The sequence below is a fragment of the Vombatus ursinus genome, unplaced genomic scaffold (genome assembly GCF_900497805.2).
Source record: "Vombatus ursinus unplaced genomic scaffold, bare-nosed wombat genome assembly UNPS02011014.1, whole genome shotgun sequence".
In the NCBI taxonomy this organism is placed as follows: domain Eukaryota; kingdom Metazoa; phylum Chordata; class Mammalia; order Diprotodontia; family Vombatidae; genus Vombatus; species Vombatus ursinus.
The window spans coordinates 6,415,678-6,434,485 of NW_020950792.1; the positions used below are offsets into that span (position 1 = coordinate 6,415,678).

Sequence of the window (18,808 nt, forward strand, 5' to 3'; positions counted from 1 at the left end):
TGTGAATGCTCTCTCTCTTCAAATCATCACACATGTATTTGTTTACAAACTATATTCAGCCCTGTAGTTCTATTTGCAACTCAAGTTGTTTCAAGGTGGCTGTCAGTGAGTCTATGGAAAATGAGGTCATATCCCAACACTCTAATGGGCCTTTGTTTCATAAAAAAGTTTGGAATCATTAAAAGCACTGCACAGATAAAGTGGGAGCACATAGAAAAGAATGTAGTAGTCATGAAGAAATAGGAAAATTCAACAAATATAATCCTTTCCAAACTTATCTCATTTTTTAAATAGTTATTATATTGGTAGACCAGAAAACACCACAGACAATATATCTTGGTTTGAGTATGGCATTTGAGAGAGTTATTACATGATATTCTTATTGACAAGATAGAGAAATGTGAACTGGGTGATTATACAATTAGATATATTCACAGCTGTTTGAATGACCATAATCAAAATGTTGATTAAAGGATCAATAACAACCTCAAGAGAGGCATCTGAAATGTGATAAGGACTTTGCCACTGACCCTATCTTATTAATCTTCTTTAACTAACACCTTGAAGACATATTAATAAAAGTTTTAGTTGACACAAAACTAAAAAAAATAATAATAATACAAGAGATGACAATCACCCTGGTTCTCATTGATTGGTCAACAATAAGTCACAGGCTGAACCTCACTTGCTCATTGTTTGGGCCCTGATAGACTCAGAGTAAATATAAATAGCAATTGTTTCTGTTTTAGCCAGAAACTCTGAGGGTCTTCCCCTCCCAGACTGATTATTTTTGACTAGACCTCATTTCTTACCTAACCTTAATCACTGAATGGGTGTTGTCTCAGTCAAACTGAGACCTGTTAAAGATCTCAGCTTAAAAGGGCCATGATCTCCCACTGCATCCAGGGCTATCTCCAGTCATCCTGATCTATATCTCACTACTGGACCCAGATGACTCCATAGGAGAAAGTGAGGCTGGTGACTTTGCACAGCCCTCCCTCACTTAAATCCAATTCACTAGCACGCCACGGCATCACCTCTCTGATGTCATGGTCCTCTTTGAGAATGAAGGACAAATAACAACAACAAATCAAGATTCAGAATTATATTGGCAGATAGAAACAACAATCTGGAGCCAAAAAAAATAAAATTTAGAAGGGATAAATGTGTAATCCTGCATTTAGATTTTAAAAATCAATTGCATAAGTACAGGATAGAGAGAACAGGCTTGACAGCAGTTAATGTGAAAAAATATCAGGGGTTTTTAATTGATTGCAAAATAAATGTGCATTAACAATATGATGTGACTATTTTAATTTACATTAATAGAAGTGTAACGTTCATTTCAAACATTTCTTACTATTTCTTACTATTTCAAGCACTTACTACGTGCAAAGCATTGAGTTAGACACTAGAGATAGAGTTTCATTGAAATCAGCAAGCATTTATTAAGCACCTCCTAAACAAAAGGCACCATGTTAGTGGCTAGGGACACAAAGACAAAAACAACTAGTCCTTACCCTGTAGAAATAGATTTTACTTAAGATATGTAGCATAGTATAATGGGAAGAGTGCTAGACTTGGAATCAGGACAGACTTTGGTTCAAATCTCACTCCTGCCAAATACTATTTACACGAACTTGGACAAGTCATTTAGTCATTCTTAGGAATCATTGTCCTTACTTGAAAAATAAAGAAGTTGAACTGGATCATCTTCATAGACCTTTCCAATTCTAAAAAAAAAATCTCAATTCTTAAAACAAAATGGGAGAGTGTGAACTCGTGCTAGTAACAAATTTATTTGGACCACCACCAGATAAAAATTAGCCATATTTTCCAATCACATTTTAATCTGGTTCCCCCCAGAACTCTGGAGAGGTATCTCCCTAAGAATAGAAGTAATGGAGAAAGTACAAACCTACATTGGCAGAAGGACTTGTCGTATAGGGGTTCCCTATGCCACTGAGATCATGGGTTCAGTCCCCACCCCTACTTTACTCAGTATAGCAAAGACCTCTTCACAATCAAGAATAAACTACTTCTATGTTTCACTAACTAGTTGAATTACATAGAATATATAAATCTCTTTTTGGAACAACGCTCAAAATTCTACCAAAACCAACCCAAATAATCAAAGTTGATATTTCCCCCCAAATATTCAAATGAATCAGTTATCTCACCAGTGTGAGCAGTTCAGGTCCTCCTGACTCCAGGGCCGGTGCTCTATCCAATGCACCACCCAGCTGCCCCCTATGGAATCCTTCTTGAAAGAGAACCTTTAAGACAATTTTTTGCTCTATTGAATCTTTTTTTAAAATTTATTTAAGAAATATATGTGATACATTATATCCTTTCCACCTTTCAGTTAATTATGTGATGGTTAAAAATAAAAGAAGTGGTCTCATGTGGAATATCACTTGCAAAAGACTACCTATTTTTTTTCTAATACCCTTACTGTGGATATCTTCAATGCATGAATAGATTCTCACAAAATTTGTATATAATTGAGAAAGTAGGCCTATGGATTGGTAGTTATTGGTATTCTCTCAGGCTCAATTTCAGGAAGCAAAAAAAAAGGTCTCTTAGTTCTCCAGTTTTAGCTACCTTGAGAATTAATCCTCTGGTACCTCAAAACAGTATCCTCTCCAGCATGGACCTCCTAGGTCTAGAACAGCTCCTTTTCCCATCTTTGCTTGCTTCAAAGCCATTTCCACTCCTTTAGTGTGATGTTAGAAGGCAAATATTATGGGTCTATTTTTCATGGTGAAAAAAAGTTTGCTGTAAAAGAAAAAAATTTACAGACCCATTCACTCTTCTATTTATTGTTTTCTATCCAGCTCTGGCCTTAAATGCCCTTGGGATGACTTTGCTTATTTGTCTCTCACAAATTTTTTTTTAACTGGGTTTTTCCTTCCAGCGCTTCTTACAGTTTTATGAGGCTATATGACTTATGACCTTCCACTATCCTTCTAAAAATTTTGCAAATTTATGTTCTTAACTAGTGTTGTTTTTAACTAACACAACTCTCTATCCAACAAGTAAGGCAAGGGTTTTATAACTAAGGCAGTTTTTAAGGATATTTTGTTTTCTTAATTATAGCAATTGATTTATATTAGTTTTTGTGTGAAATTGTAATAATCAGTGTCCTTTCCTCCATCCATTTCCCATTTTTCAACATTATTAATTTTCTTAAATAGGTCAGGTTATAGTCTTGGTTACATACCATTATCTTTTTTTCTCATTTTTATTCTTTTAGCTTTATATTAATCTGAGCTTTGTTCTAATAAGTTGATAGTCCAATTGTAGATGCACAGACAGATGATTCAGGAATTATTCCCACATAAGTAATAAGTGGTTTTTTATCCTTTAAAATACAGTCGATTTCCTCTTTTTATAATATTGCTCAATACTTTCCACATCTAATGCCTAATAATTCTTTTTTTAATGAAAGTATTCATGACATATAGGCATAAGGCTTCTATGTAGTCTACAAGTTTCTTACCTCTTTCATTCCTTACACTTGAACAATATTTTCCAAGCTTATTTTTTACTACCCTTCCTAATTCCTATCTTTCCAATAAGTAATTATATGCTAACAACTTTCCCAAAGTCTTCCTTGATCTATCAGCTGATGGTACCATCTCCCCAAAAAAAATTACTTTAAATTTATTTTGTAAATATTTTGTGTATGTACATATGCATACATATATATGTATGTACCTATATCAATAGATAGATATATAGATATATAGTCCCTCCCAATAGAATATTAACTCCTTGGGACAGCTAGGTGGCGCAGCTGATAGAGCACTGGCCCTGGATTCTGGAGGACCAGAATTCAAATCAGGCCTTAGATACATAACACTTACTAGCTGTGTGACCCTAGGCAAGTCACTTAACCCCATTGCCTAGCCAGAAAAAAAAAAAACAAATGCAAGGATATTAGTTCCTTGAGGGCAGGAATTGTTTCATTTTTGCTTTCATACACCCAGAAACTAGCAACACCTACATAGTAGGTATGTAATTAATGCATATTGATTGATTGATTTAATTTTGAGGATTTAAATATATATCACAAGTACAGCAATATGAGATGATCAAATGTCCCATGAAATTGTGCCCCCTTACTGCCTTTGGACAATAATAAAATCAGTTCTACCAATTCTTTTATTTCTCCAAGGAGAACGTTTGAACCATCCTTCCCATTAGTTATATCTTCCTAATTGTATTTTGGTTTCATTGTATAGCAAGAGTATTGAAATTAATATGACAGTTCTTCTGATAGAATATACATTGAACAAGGACATACAGAATACTAATAACTAAATAAATGTTTTATAGACAACATAAAAACTGTGATTCTTAATGGAAAGTGGCCTGTTGAAGTCAGGTGTAAAGGTAAGTTCAGGATCTGGAGAGAATGAATCAATGAGACTTTTTTTTTTTTTTTTTTTGCTAAATACAAACCCACAGCAAGGACATATGTTGATAGATGGAGCTGTCCAGGTCCCTGCCCACAAGGGCATATACAAGTCAATGACAATAACAGCCCTCATGAGAACAAAGAATCTATTAGATCCAAAGAGCTATACTTCTTGAAATAGCTTTATACCAGATTCACCAAAAAGTAGTACTTAGTATCCTCAGCCTATTACCACACTAGGTATCTATAATTTAAGGCCATGCATATGTTTCAAAAAATTAATATCATGTGGCCTAGTGAGCCTTTAGGACCCAAGACCCGGGCAGAATGAGTGAAACCCGAGACAGAGGTGAGAAACCTGCGGCCTCAAGGCCACATGTGGCCTTCTAGATCCTCAAGTGAGGCCTTTTTATTAAGGCGATATGTTCTGAAAAGTTTGGATTTCATCAAAGGACCACACTTGAGGACCTAGAGGGTCCTCAAAACGTGTGGTCTTGAGGCTGCAGGTTCCCCACCTCTGATCTAAGACATTCCACTCCTTGGTCCAGTCCTCTTATGGCCACATAAGGACTGGCACTGTATTTTATGCTTACTGTAGTAAAGGACCTAGTCAGGGAGGCACTCATAAATAAAATACTCAAAGGGAACAATAAATACTCCCTCTAAACAAAAAAAACCAATCACAGCCAAAATCATAGGAACTCAGCCCCATTCCTCTCCCCACACACACCCCAAATCACCAGGAGGAGAGCAACTAGGAACAGAAATCCAAATCCCAGAACCAGAAGTACATGTTGGCCCCAAAAGATCTACAAAAATATCTACTGCCAGGAGCCAAAGATTTTAAATCCTCTTCCTTATAATTTGTCCCTATGCCTGAATTATATTATCTTCTCACTCTGCTTCCTATTCCATATTCCCAGTCCATTGGCCACCACCTTTCCCTTTGGAGTCCAGATACTCTTAGATGAGTGAAACCACACTTTCTGGTCCAGAGTGTAATCATCTTCAAGTTTCTCTTCAAGAGCCATTACTAATTCTTTACTTTTATCAATGGACTGAACAAAAAAAAAATTAATTGGGCAACACTCTCTCCTGTCTCCCAATAAACTTCTCCTTTATCCATATTAGACAAGATCACTTATACTCCTTCCATATAATCAAGTCTCTCAATCCATCCTTCTACAGCCAATCCTTCCTTGGCTTTCAGGGAGATGATCTGCTCAGACTATACAAGGGGAAAGGTAAACGTGAGAGTGAAGCAAACAATTTACACTTCTCTCAGGAGTAAGGGATCTGCATTCAGTATATTCAATATCAGACTCATAATCTCCAGGGATTCTAGATTAGAAACAAAATATCTTCCTGAACTGTGATTGTAATAAGCATCAACGCACCTTTACCATCACTATCTTCCCCCTTCTCTCCCATAACCAGTATTTAAAAAGTGCTGAATCAAAGGACCAACACTCCCTACACACACACACACACACAGATCCAATCACATTTTATGATATTATGGGATTTAGAGCATTCTATTTGATGCTAGAGGCAAAGTAGGTCCCTTCGTCAGAGGATATAAAGGTGGGAATAAGGAAGGAATACCAACTCAGCAAGCAAGCACTGACAAGACCCACTAAGAACACAAGGATTTTGCATCAGCCAAATTCCATTATTGATGCTATGACAGAGTGATCCCCTTCATGGTCCAAACATTGAACTTCCAGGTTCCCAATCATTTAGTTCAGCCAGTAGCAACAAACCATTGTGGGGAGAGATTGTCCAGGGACAGATGAGGCAAGTGAAGGGGTGTCCATTAAGAAAAATTATTATAATATTAATAATGTCATGGGACAGCTAGGTGGTGCAGTGGATAGAGCACTGGCCCTGGAGTCAGGAGGACCTTAATTCAAATCTGGCCTCAGATACACAACACTCAATAGCTGCATGACTCTGGGCAAGTCACTTAACCCCAATTGCCTCACCAAAAAAAAAAAAATGCCATGAAGGTCATTGTTTGAGGCAATATTATGCTTACTATCCACTGTACTTAAAACTGGCCCCTCTCTCAAATAAAGGAATTAATTTTCTAAATGGTTTAGAAACTCTCAAAGCAGCTTCATTTTCATTTGTTTAACCCAAGGCTATCTATAAAGAGCATTATACCCTACAAATAATATAAGTGATACCCTTTGGTAAATTACTGTTGCTTTTCAATAATAGAAAACTGTAGATTTATTGGAACAGAAGGAAAAAAGTTATAACACATTGTTTCAAATGTGTTAGCTTATCATTACAAGCATATCCTGAATAATACTGCATCATGGAATCTTTTTTATTTTTAATAGTATTTTATTTTTCCCAATTGCATGTCAAAAAAATTTTCAGCATTCATTTTTGCAAGACTTTGAATTCCAGATTTTTCTCCCTCCCTCTTCTCTTCCTAAAATGGTAGGCAATTTGATATAGATTACATATGTGCAATTATGTGACACATATTTCCACATTCATCACAGTTGTGAAAGAAACAGTTCAAAGGGGAAAAAAGCGTGAAAAAATAAAGTAAGTGAAAAAGTATGCTTCGCTCTGCATTCAGAGTCCAACAGTTCATTGACTGGACGTGGAGAGCATTTTCCATCATGGGTTCTTAATACTTGTCTTGGATAATTGTGCTGCTGAGAAGAGCCAAGTCATTCATAGTTGATCATCATACAATATTGCTGATATTGTATGCAATATTTTCCTGGTTCTGCTCGTTTCACTTTGCATCAACTCATATAAGTCTTTCCGGGTTTTTCTGAAATCTGACAGCTCATCATTTCTTATTGCACAATAGTATTCCATTACATTCATATACCACAACTCATTCAGTCATTCCAATTGAGGGTCATCCCCTCAGTTTCCAATATTTTGCCACCATGAAAAAGGCTGCTATAAATATTTTTATACACAGGTCCTTTTCCCATTTTTATGATCTCTGGGATACAGACCTAGTAGCGGTATGCACAGTTTGGTTGACCTTTGGGCATAGTTCCAAATTACTCTCCAGAATGGTTGGGTCAGTTCACAACTCCACCAACAGTGCATTAGTGACCCAATTTTCCCACCTCCTCTTCAACATTTATCACTTTCCTTTTTTGTCATATTAGCCAATCTGATAGGTGTGAGGTGGTATCTTAGAGTTATTTTAATTTGTATTTCTCTAATCAAAAGCGGTTTAGAGCACTTCTTCATATGACAATAGATAGCTTTGATTTCTTCATCTGAAAACTGCCTGTTCATATCCTTGGACCATTTATCAATTGGGGACAAGGAGTCTTTTTAAATGATATATTTTGTTTTGAACCAAAAAATTCCCAACCAACATCCCACACAGGCATCCTTCACAAATACCCATTGTGATGCTTTATTTTGGCCTAAAGGTTTAGTTTTGATCTCAAAGGCTTTAGCATCAGAGCAAAAGGTCTTTAAGTTTCTATGATCATATAAAGTATTTAAATACCATCCTAGCAACAAGATGACCTATGCTTTGAAGGATCAGCCTAGCTAAATACAGCTAGGCTCATCAGAAGTAAACTGACCATGGCATCTCATTAAAACATATGTATATGTGTATATGTGTGTGTGTATATATATATATATATATATATATATATATAAAATGATCCTCAGTTCTATAAAATTTCTGGTGGAAAAGAAAGCAGGGGATCCTAAGAATCAAATATCTTTCATTTTGTCTATAAAAGGATTTTGTTAGATGCTGGTACTCAAAATCAGAGCTTTCCCAGTGACTAATGGAAGATTTGAATCATATTAATCTTTATATTCTCACTATAAATAAAACTGGATGGCCAAAAGAAGTTGTACCTAAATAGAAGGATGGCTCACAAGTTCTGTTTGAAGAGACAAATAAAAAAGAGTTGGAGAATTGATTTTTTCATATGCCAACCAGAGGAAAGAAATATTAGTTTATGGGACACTTCTTCATCTCACATTGCAGCACTCCAGATATCATTTGTTAAAAAAAAAATGTAATCCATGTGCCAACATTTGTTGTAGAGGACAAATGGGTAGAGAAACTCCATGAAGAATTTATTAAGAAGCTACAAATTAAATTAATTTACATTTAAATATTTCAATGCAAAGGTGGTAATGAATGATAATCAGGAGAGACATTGGAAAATAAGGTTTAGGAAAAAGAAATGAGGCCGAATGCTTACAGACAATACTAAACTCATACACCTAGATAGCATAAAAACTTTCTTCAAAAAGATGAGCATACAAAGCACCAAATAACAAAATATCACACAAAAAATGAAATTGATTATCTTAATATATGGTTACTAAAGCAGTAAAGAAAACTAAGAGCTAGTTACAAATTAGGAAGTCATTCCAAAATCAACTGTCAGAGGAGACCCAGAACAAAGATCAAAATCAATAGCAAATTAGAAAAAAAGATTTGCCATACAATTGAAGTAAAAGGCTATTGATGGCCAAAATTGGGAGATAGATAAAAGTAAAGGCTTCAATATAGACTTACCTTTTCTGAAGAAAGTTTAACCAAAATAATCACCATAATGTAAGGGCCAAAAAAGCCTACCTTCAGCCAGCATGCACTTGATCTCCTTACTAAGTGGAAAAAGATGTACCATTACTCCTTACCCCCAAGACAATACCAGTTTGGAGCATAAATGGTTTTGCAAAATCTTACAGGTGGAATGATAAAACCTAATGATCAATATCACCTCATAAAAATAGTGAGTAGCAGTGGAGGAAAAAACAAGCTTGAAAGAAAACCAGAGATTCAACTGAGATCATTCCAAGAGTATTTAAGGATAAAACTCAACAGAGAGCAATGAATACATTTTTTTAATGGGAAAGATATGGCAAGATTTCTATAAATAGACTTTTTCCATTAATGCCAGTGTAATCACCACATTTGGACTCTCATAGTTCCCTATGTGCCACATGAAGGAATGGATAGGGAACTAAAGAAAACATAGATGGCAAAAAGCAGCTGGTCTCCATCAAGTATACCCAGAGAAGGTCCATGCTGCTGTTGTCAGTTCTGAAGGCCTTGAAAAATCAATTCTCAATATGTCTGAAAGATAGGAAGAGATGAAAAGCTTGCAAAATATTTACATATTACTAAGAAGGAATTGTAGAGAAGAGGACACGTAAAAGATGTCAGAGATATATGACTTGAAAAGGAGGTGAGTGGACATGGAACCAGAGTAAGGAATAACTGAGCCCATGTGCTCCATTGTTATCCAAGTCATGCAAAAGACAGACTTCCAACACATTGGGTGACCTCACTTTATTATACTTGTAGAAGCACATGGATAAATGTCACCTCAGATAGGCACATGTGACTACATTTCAATGTATATATCAGTGGAGGAAGTACTCACATGGACAAAATTACAGATTCATCAAAATGTCTTTAAAGAAAGTATCTGAGTAAGACCTTCCTGTGTCATGAATTCCCTTCATAGCATCCTCAGCATGTGATCATCCAGCCCTTGCTCTGAAGGCCACCAATTGTTGTTCACATCATTTCAATGACATAACTACTAACAGCAAAACCCCTAATTTTAGAAGTATTTTTCATGGGTGGCCACTACTTAGATTCAAAATACATAAACTAATCCCTACTCATTAGCCAACATAATTAGAGGGGTCACTTTAATTACATTGCACCAATGTAATGCATATTATTTAAGTCCTATTACTACAAGTTTATAGATGTTTTTAAAACTAAGATATAGAAAATGTTGTACTTAAAATTAGAAAAATTTGCATTAGAATATAAATGTATTTCAGCCTCCAGTTCCTTTGTTAGACTTCATACAATATTAAGAGAAAAGAAAGGGATGCAACAATCATAAAAATGAGCTGTGACTTTATGATGCTACCAAGTTTCATCAGTTTAGAGCTAGAGGGTTAAACAAACTTTCAACCTAAGTGCTTTTCTTATTTTTCTCTCTCCTTTTTCACACTACCAAATCTAATAAGATATTCAGAGTCAAGTCATTCATAGATGAAAGCCATTCACCTGCCAATGAGAAAGCACCATCAATCTCATATTTGAGCACATGCAGCAGGCTAAAATTACAGCATTAAGAGGGTAGCAATCATTCTATCCCCAAAGGTGAGTTTGATGTTGTTTTTCTATCTGTTTATTTTTCTCATAGAGACCCAAGCCATTTACAGATATACACTATCACTGCTAATCCTTTTCAAATAGATTTCTGGTACAAGATCAAAATTAAGAATAGAAAGGATTATTGGTCATAAAGAAAGGGCTATTTTACATTCCAACATTTATTGTTACTTTTCAGCCTAGACCTTCGGCCTTACACTGAAATAAAACTCCTGGCCAGAGATTAGAGGCAGCACTCAAAATCATTTCTGTCTCTTTTTTATACTCATTTGAATATTAAACTTTTCAGTGACGATTACTCTCTGGTCAATTTTAGTCTTCTAAAATTGGGTAACAAGCATATTACAGTTTGGAAATTATACTATAATGAATTGGCGGCCTGAAATGTTTACCTTAATAACAGACCATATTTCTGTCTCCTTCCTCCCCCAGGGTCATTACTTTATTAGGTCAAATGACTATAGTTTCACTTCTGACTTGTAGTATAAAGGGTAAAGGCAAGGGAGAAAAAAGATCTTCCCCTCTAAAACTTGAAAGCCTTCAATTACCATAAAATGTGATAATGATGTTAGCAAATTAGAAACCAAGGCATGGAAATTTTACCTCAGGTTCTTATACTTCTTTATTCTGATATCACTGTTCAATGGCATAGTTTCTTTAAAGTTTTCTTTAATACATCAGTAAGGGAGGCAGCTAGGTGGCACAGTGGATAGAGCACCAGCCCTGGAGTAAGGAGGACCTGAGTTCAAATCCAGCCTCAGACATAAAACACTTACTAGCTGTGTGACTCTGGCAAATCACTTAACCCCAATTGCCTTGCCCCCCCCCCCGAAAAAAATATACATCAGTAAGAAACTATATCTTTCAGCATTGAAAAATTCTCTATAAGATATGTACAAAAATCTTGAAACATTTATGCCTGTCAAACATAAATATGAAAGCTTTTTTATTATAAAGTTGTTTTCACAGTAATTAATTCCAAAGACTTTTAACTATAGAGACTGTGTGATAGTCTTTGCACTTGGATACAAAATTGTACCCTAAAGTTAGCACCAATTCCTGTGCTTTCTGACTTTTTTTAGTGTTATTCCAAATTCTTTAACCTTCTAAAAAGTTTATCAAAAATCTTTTAAAAAATAAATGGCATCTTTCAGAGTAAAATTTATTCCATGCCCCAAGAGAACAACTTTAACTTTTAGACTGTTAATTCCTTACATTTTATTGACCTACTTCAGTTTCAGCTCATTAAACACCGAAGCTTTCAATGATCAAAAGAAAATGAGCTAAATGTAACATACGGGGTTAACCTTATCAAATACAAGAAAAGTTGTTCAAAACTCACTAAATGGATCTTTACAAATGTTTAACATTATAAATACATCAACAATTTTTGCATATATTGGTGTAAATATTTTTACATACATATAAATATATATGTAAAATAAACAGGGAAAAACAGAGATCTTGTTGAGTCCACATGGTATAATATTTACAATGTATATACAAGCAGCTTTCTATGATCCCCCTTCCCTATTCTTAATGTCCGCTAAAGAGATTATGGTAAACCAAGGTCCCTTGTTTCTGAACAGGCAAAAAAAAAATATTAGAGCTAACTCCAAATAAGAAATGCATTCTCATTCTCACATAGAATTATGAAATTTTTTCTTTGAATAAATTTGGATGGATTTTAGAAAACTCCTTGCTTACCAGCAGAAAGATCCAACCAGTTCAGACCTAAGCTACTTGCTTGTACAATCTCCTGATTATTATAAAATTTCCATTTTTAAAGTAGAAAAGGTAACTTTATTAAAAATAGTTTTTTTTAAAAGGTGGAACCCATGGTCCAGAAATGAATCTCTGGGTTTTTCAATGATCATGCTCAATCTTGAGAGTTCTCAATAATTATCTCTTTGGCTTGTTCCTCCTTTCATATTTTCCCCTGGGGATTTCAGCAGTTGGCTCAGTTTGTCGCCACCCAGAGTTTCCCTAGAAACAACCAAATTTGGCTATACCACAAAAATTAATGAGCTCTGAACTCCCATGCAAGATCTCAAGCTAACATAATACTAAATATAGATTTTATTCAACCCAGTTTGAAAATTAAAAAGACTTACACTATTACAAGTCAAGATAATTCTCCTGACCCACTGGTGTGCCTCCACCTTCCCCAGAAACATACAGGGTCCAATAGATTGGACTACCTTGGATTTTGTTGTTTATTCATTCAGTTGTGTCCAACTTCTTGTGACCTCACAGACCAGAGCACGCCAGGTCCTTCTACCTTTAACTATCTCTCAAAGTCTGTCCACTCTTATGTTCATTGCTTCCATGACACCATCTACCCATTTCATCCTGTTGTCCCCTTCTCCTTTTGCCTTTAATCTTTCCCAACATCAGGGTCTTTTCCAATGAGTCCTGTCTTCTCATTATATGGCTGAAGTAATTAAGTTTCTGTTTCAGTAGTTGTCCTTCCAATGAGTAGTACGAATTCATTTCTTTAACTGTTGACTGATTTGATCTCCTTGCTGTCCAAGGGACTCTCAAAAGTCTTCTCCAACACCACAATTCTGGATAGCCTCCCTCAAAAGGAGAAAGAATTTAGGATGGTTAGAAAGAAGTGGGGCAGCTAGGTGGCACAGTAGATAGAGCACCAGCCCTGAAGTCAGGAGGACCTGAGTTCAAATTTGGCCTCAAACCAATCACTTGACACTTACTAGATGTGTGACCCTGACCAAGTCATTTAACCCCAATTGCCTAAAGAAAGAAAAAAAAGAAGTGTTATTTTCTTACTTGAACATTTAGTTTTTGAAAGAGGGCAGGAAAAAAAGGATAACTGTTTGATAAACATTGAGAAAGGCAGGAGAATCTCAGTAATTGGACAAAAGCACAGATCACTATAAGATCTAAGAGAAAAAGAACTAAATGAAAAGATGTAGCTCATTTATACATAACCACTGTGCAGACTTCAAGGTATGATAGCTAGAAAACCCTGATAACTAGAACTTTGGGGTAACTGGGACAATTTTTCATCTATCGTGGTGGGTCTGATAGAAATGTGAATTTTGATTTCACATCCTAAAGTAAAGGTGAGACATTTCACATCCGGGTGTGTGTGGGGGGGGGAAGCGGGTTTCCTTACTTTGGGGCAGGAATTAACTGGAGTCAGTGACCGAGACAAAAGCAGAACAGAAACGAATGAGCAGATGAAGAGAAGAGCAGCTGCTTCAACCCAAGCCCAGCAAAGACCAGATGAGTAGAAGGTAGACTTTGAAGCTGTTAAAGGAAAGCTCTGCTGTCTTAAAAGAACAGATTAGAAGAACAAAGAACCCTATGACCCATTTGAAGTAGTTACCTAGGGAAAGGTAGGCTGCATTGCTCTGTACTGCCATCTATGGCTTAAGAAAGGGAGTACTCAAAGCCAATTGAGCCCCTCTAAACAGCCCAGCAGATTCCAGATTTAGAGGAACTGTTTTGCTGATAGAGCTAACATTGCCCTGAAAGCAAAAGCAAGGGAGCAATACTTGAAAAGCTCTTCAAACCCTAATTTAGTGTCTCTTTTTTCAGTAAAAGAACTTAGCACTTCTTTGGAAGCCCAGAAAAGCAGCTGTCTGAGAAGTAGCTCCAACCAATAGGATAGCAGAAAGATTAAGAAAATTAAAAATTAACAACCTCCTTGGACCTGTTTAAATGGGAAGTACGATGGTAAGAGCTCAGTAAGTAAAGAGCCTCCTCACACCCTGAAAGTGAGAGCAATGTGGCCCCCCTTTGGAGAACCAACCAAGAGAGGGTTAGTGCCATACCTCCTGCTACATAAGCAATTCTCCCTTCTAGGGAATTCATCTCCCCAGGAACCAATATATTCCTCTAGATTTCTAACACTACTTATGTGACACCCACACACAAGTAAGAGTAAAGAGCTTCAGTGACTAGAAAGCCATTGCCCAGTGTCCCAGATAGGTATAATCCATACAACTCACAGTACCAGTGAAGGGTAATTAATCATGTTTCTTCTTCCACATAACAGTTCTTTCCTTGCCTTGTTGGCTAAAGCTTTCACTTGAACCAAAAACTCATCTGCTGGTCCAGAAGTTTGGCCCAGGAATTCCTCTGTTGCTCTACCACTGCCATTTTACTGATGCTGGCCTGAGTTCCTGAAGTTCCCAAACTTGGCCCAGGCACTCCTCACCAATGCACTCTGGCCTCTGTTGATTGCCATCTCTGGACTGTGTTATTCTTTATAGGGGCCACATGGATGTTCAGACCTTCAAGTACCTATTGTAGCCTTTATCCTCTCCTTGTCTCTCTTTAACCTTTTTCTCTCTCTATTTTTCATTTGAAAGGACAGGGTCAAGGATTTATCTTGGATGCTTGAATTGACTAAGTAATCACATAAGATCTACACAGGACAAGGCTATGCCGAAAAAAACAAAGCCTCATAAGTAGCAATGAGAACCTTAAACTTTGTCCAAGAAAACATCAGAACAAAGGACTACATCAGCATCGTAACCAAGATCCAATAGAATATTTGGGCACACTCTTTGAAAATGCATTTAGCTTTAAAATATGTTTAAGGCAACAGACTACCAGAAATGGAAAAGATCTTAAATACCAATTTTATAGTCTAACTTTCTCTTTTACAAATTAGGAATTTATGGTCCTGAAAAGTTTAGTGACATGCTTAAAGTCACACAGTAAATAGCACCAGTACATAAAAAAAAAATCTCCCAAGTATAAATCTGGTCATTCCAATACATCATTTCTCCCTAAGTCCTGAATATGCATTTGTTTAGCTGGCATAAACTTTAACAGCTAACCTGCTTACATGATTTTTCGTACCCAATATCTTTGTTATTGTTGTTTGGTTGTTGTTTTTTCCGTTGTGTCCGACTCTTCATGACCCCTTTTGGGATTTTCTTGGCAAAGGTACTACAGTAGTTTGCCATTTCCTTCTCCAGTTTATTTTCCAAATATGGAAACTGAGACAAACAATTGAGTGATTTGCCCGGGGTCACACAGCTAGTAAGTGTCTGAGGCTGGATTTGAACTCAGGTCTTCCTGACTCCAGGCCTGTGCTCTATCCATTGCACCATCTAGCTGTCTCACTCGATAGCTATCCTTATTTGAAATAAAACATCGAATATCAGAAATAAAAGAAAAGATTCTGTAGGTTATAGATCATGCTAAAATTATAATGGAAATCAAATGTCTTCAAGTTTTAACAACTTGAAATTACACTAAGATTTTTGGAATACTTTATATAAATATTTCTCAAAATGAAGCTATTACCTCCAGACAACAGTATATATTGCCTCTAGTAAGAGAAACCCCCTCCTAATTAGAGGTCAGTTTCCCTTTCTTTTTCTTTTTTCTTTTCAGTTTGGGAAAAAGAGTTATTAGCAGAAAGAAAGAAGAGGTAAGGGATGGGGAAGTCAGCACCCTCAAGTAAAAGAGCACAGCAGGGCATAGGGAGAACAATGGAATATGACTACTCTTAATTCTTTTATAAACTTGCTAGATGGTTTTGGAAAAGTCGCTCCACCCCTCTGTTCCTGTTTCCTTGTGCATAGAAATCAGAGAAAGTGATCTCTAGAGCCCCTTCCAGCTTTAAGAGTCTATAATTCTAAAGCTTTTGATTACTAATGCAGTTCAGGGGAATTTCTTTCCATTTTAAATCCTTTTAGTCCAAGGATTAAAACAAAAGATCTTCCAGTCAATCATGTCAGTGGTTTTAAAAAAAAAAAAAAAGTGGAGTCAGGATATCTGGGTGACAGTGGAGCATAAGAATACATAGTAATTATTAAATCTTCAACTACTTTGAATTTGAGCTCTTTGGCCATGAAGTGTTATCATCCAGAATTATGGCAATAACTTTAAAGCTAAATCTATAAAATAGTATATGAATTTTTATTTGAGATTCCTGGTGAATACGGATAGGATGCTCTACTTTTTGAAGACTCAGAAAGTGGTGCAGGAAAAAAGATAATCTAGTAGACATGAATATTACACTTCTATTGCAAGTGGGCCAGGAGCGGTTCCCTGAAGGGCCACACTTTCCCAATAAGGAGAGAAACTCCAGAGGGAGAAGTAGAGAAGGGAAGTTAGATAGGGCTTCAAGATCAGGCAAAGTGTGAACTCTGAATGGCTAATGGGAGCTGCCAGAGTTGCAGTAATGTGAGGGAAACTATCCTTATCAATGTGTCCCTTTATTCCCAGGACCTGCACCAGCACAATCACAACCATTACAACCCCTAGCACCTCACCCCCCACCCTACCCCTCAACTTCCACCCACTACTCATCTGGAGAGACTAAGAGTCTACCTCTCAAGTGAGATAATTCTCTTCTTGGTTGTATGTTCCTCCATCTAATTTCCTCCCCATAACTACCCCAATTACTGTTCTACTACTTGCTTTGATAAATGTGTATGCACATAAATATGTACGTGTCCATCTTTGTGTAATGAGTCTAGAGGGAGGGAAGTTAATATGACCAAGAGTGAGCAGTTTCCCTCCCCTTTGAAGTAACTAAGGAAAGTGACTTTTATACTGAACACCCCACCCCAAAAAGAACATCATATTCCTAGACTGTAAATGGCTGATGTGTAGTAGATAGACTTAATTCTAGCCCAGTATCCCTGGTGGATAGGAAAGTGAAGGAATGAGCACCTAGCCATAGCCACAATGGACCCACATTAGCATTAATTGCTATCTCCCTAGGGGAGGCCTGATGCCAGATACCTATCCACACTATATACCTCAAATAGCTAAATTACTTTTCTGATGGTTTTTGCCTTTTTAGGTTAAAAAAAATAAATATCTTCTAGTTCCATATTGACTTCCAATGAGAATTCCGAGGAAGGTGCTAGAGGTACAGGGTATATATATATATATATATACCTAGTCTTCATTTTTGTCCCTGATATTCTACATTGCTAATTGTATAAATTCAGAGAAATGGAGAGAATGCAGTATGTGAAACACCAAGACTATCTAAAAAACATGCTCATTCAGCATGCCCATAGGCCATATTGAAACGAGTGAAGTAAGTACTAGACTTTGGGAGTTGGAAGAAACCTCAATACAAATTCTGCCTGTGACACTGATTAGCTATATGACCCTAGGCAAGTCAATTAACCTCTCTGAGCAATAGTTTTCTCATTTGTAAAGTGATTATAATGCCTGTAGAACCTACCTCACAGTTTTATTACATGAATCACGTGAGAAAACATAAAGCATTTTGTAAGCTTTTGTAAACCTTAAATCAAAATCAGCTAATACCTGGAGTCAGGAAAGTGAGAGTTCAAATCTGGCATCAAACAATTAATTACTAGCTATATGGCCCTGGCCAAGTCAATAACCCTCCCTCTAACTCAATTTCCTCAAGTAAAAAATGAGGATAACCTCCCAGGGTTGTTGTAAGGATCTAATGAGATAATATTTGTAAAGTACTTAGCACATAGTGTCTGGAATATAGTAGGTATTTAATAAATGTTCCCTTTTCTTTTTTGTGTATGGGTAAATAAACTTGGTTAAACCAGACTTTTCCTTCCATTTTTCTCCAATTGTGAATTAAAATAAATTTTGAAATATTTAATACAATTGTCTTTCACTAATATCTACAAGACCATATTAACCATATTTAATGAAAACTTTCCTAACTAAATAATGGAGAGCTATTAATTATTCCACTTAACACAGTAGTATTGGAACTAACTACCAAGGAATTCACATTGGGTCTCCCAACTCTCATATGAATAACTGGAAAAATTACTTATATTACATATTTCAGAAATTCCAGGGAGCAGGTTGAGGTATAAGATAAATTAAACTGAGAATTTAGTAGTCAAATGGATCTACGATCTCATGAATTTGGATATTCCCTCCAATGATACAAAACGCAACTCTTTCATGCCTGTCCATCCTATATATTCTTGTCCATGTCTTCCCATAACTTCACCAGAGGGGTCCATCCCATGGGATAGAGGCCCTCCACCCTTTCTTCTCATGTGACAAAAGAATATCTGAAGAACTCTTGAGCTGTCCACCTTGCAATCATGGGCATTCTCAGGAAGGATATTTATAAGGAACAAACAGGATTTTGCAATCAATTTTCCACAATGCGTCACATCTTGATCATTTTGCAAGTGCCTGAAATACATAGAGAATACAAAATTCTTTGTTTATTTTTTATTGGTTATCATTAAAGACTCTCTTCCAACAAGATG

General features: G+C 36.3%; 1 protein-coding gene across 3 annotated transcripts in view; it reads right to left on the reverse strand.

The window, feature by feature from the left end:
• LOC114038382 (glypican-5-like) overlaps positions 1-18,808 on the reverse strand; it is a 61,515-nt gene that overhangs the window by 22,280 nt on the left and 20,427 nt on the right. Inside the window, exon 2 of one of the 3 annotated variants that reach the window (XM_027855668.1) lies at positions 12,961-13,166. The exons of 1 other annotated variant lie outside the window; for it this stretch is intronic. In XM_027855668.1, the coding sequence (XP_027711469.1) occupies positions 13,084-13,166 (83 nt within the window). In that variant the 3' untranslated portion in view covers positions 12,961-13,083. Of the gene's footprint in view, positions 1-12,960; positions 13,167-18,635; positions 18,732-18,808 lie in introns of those variants that run through there. One more of the 3 variants, XR_003568565.1, reaches the window with a different exon arrangement.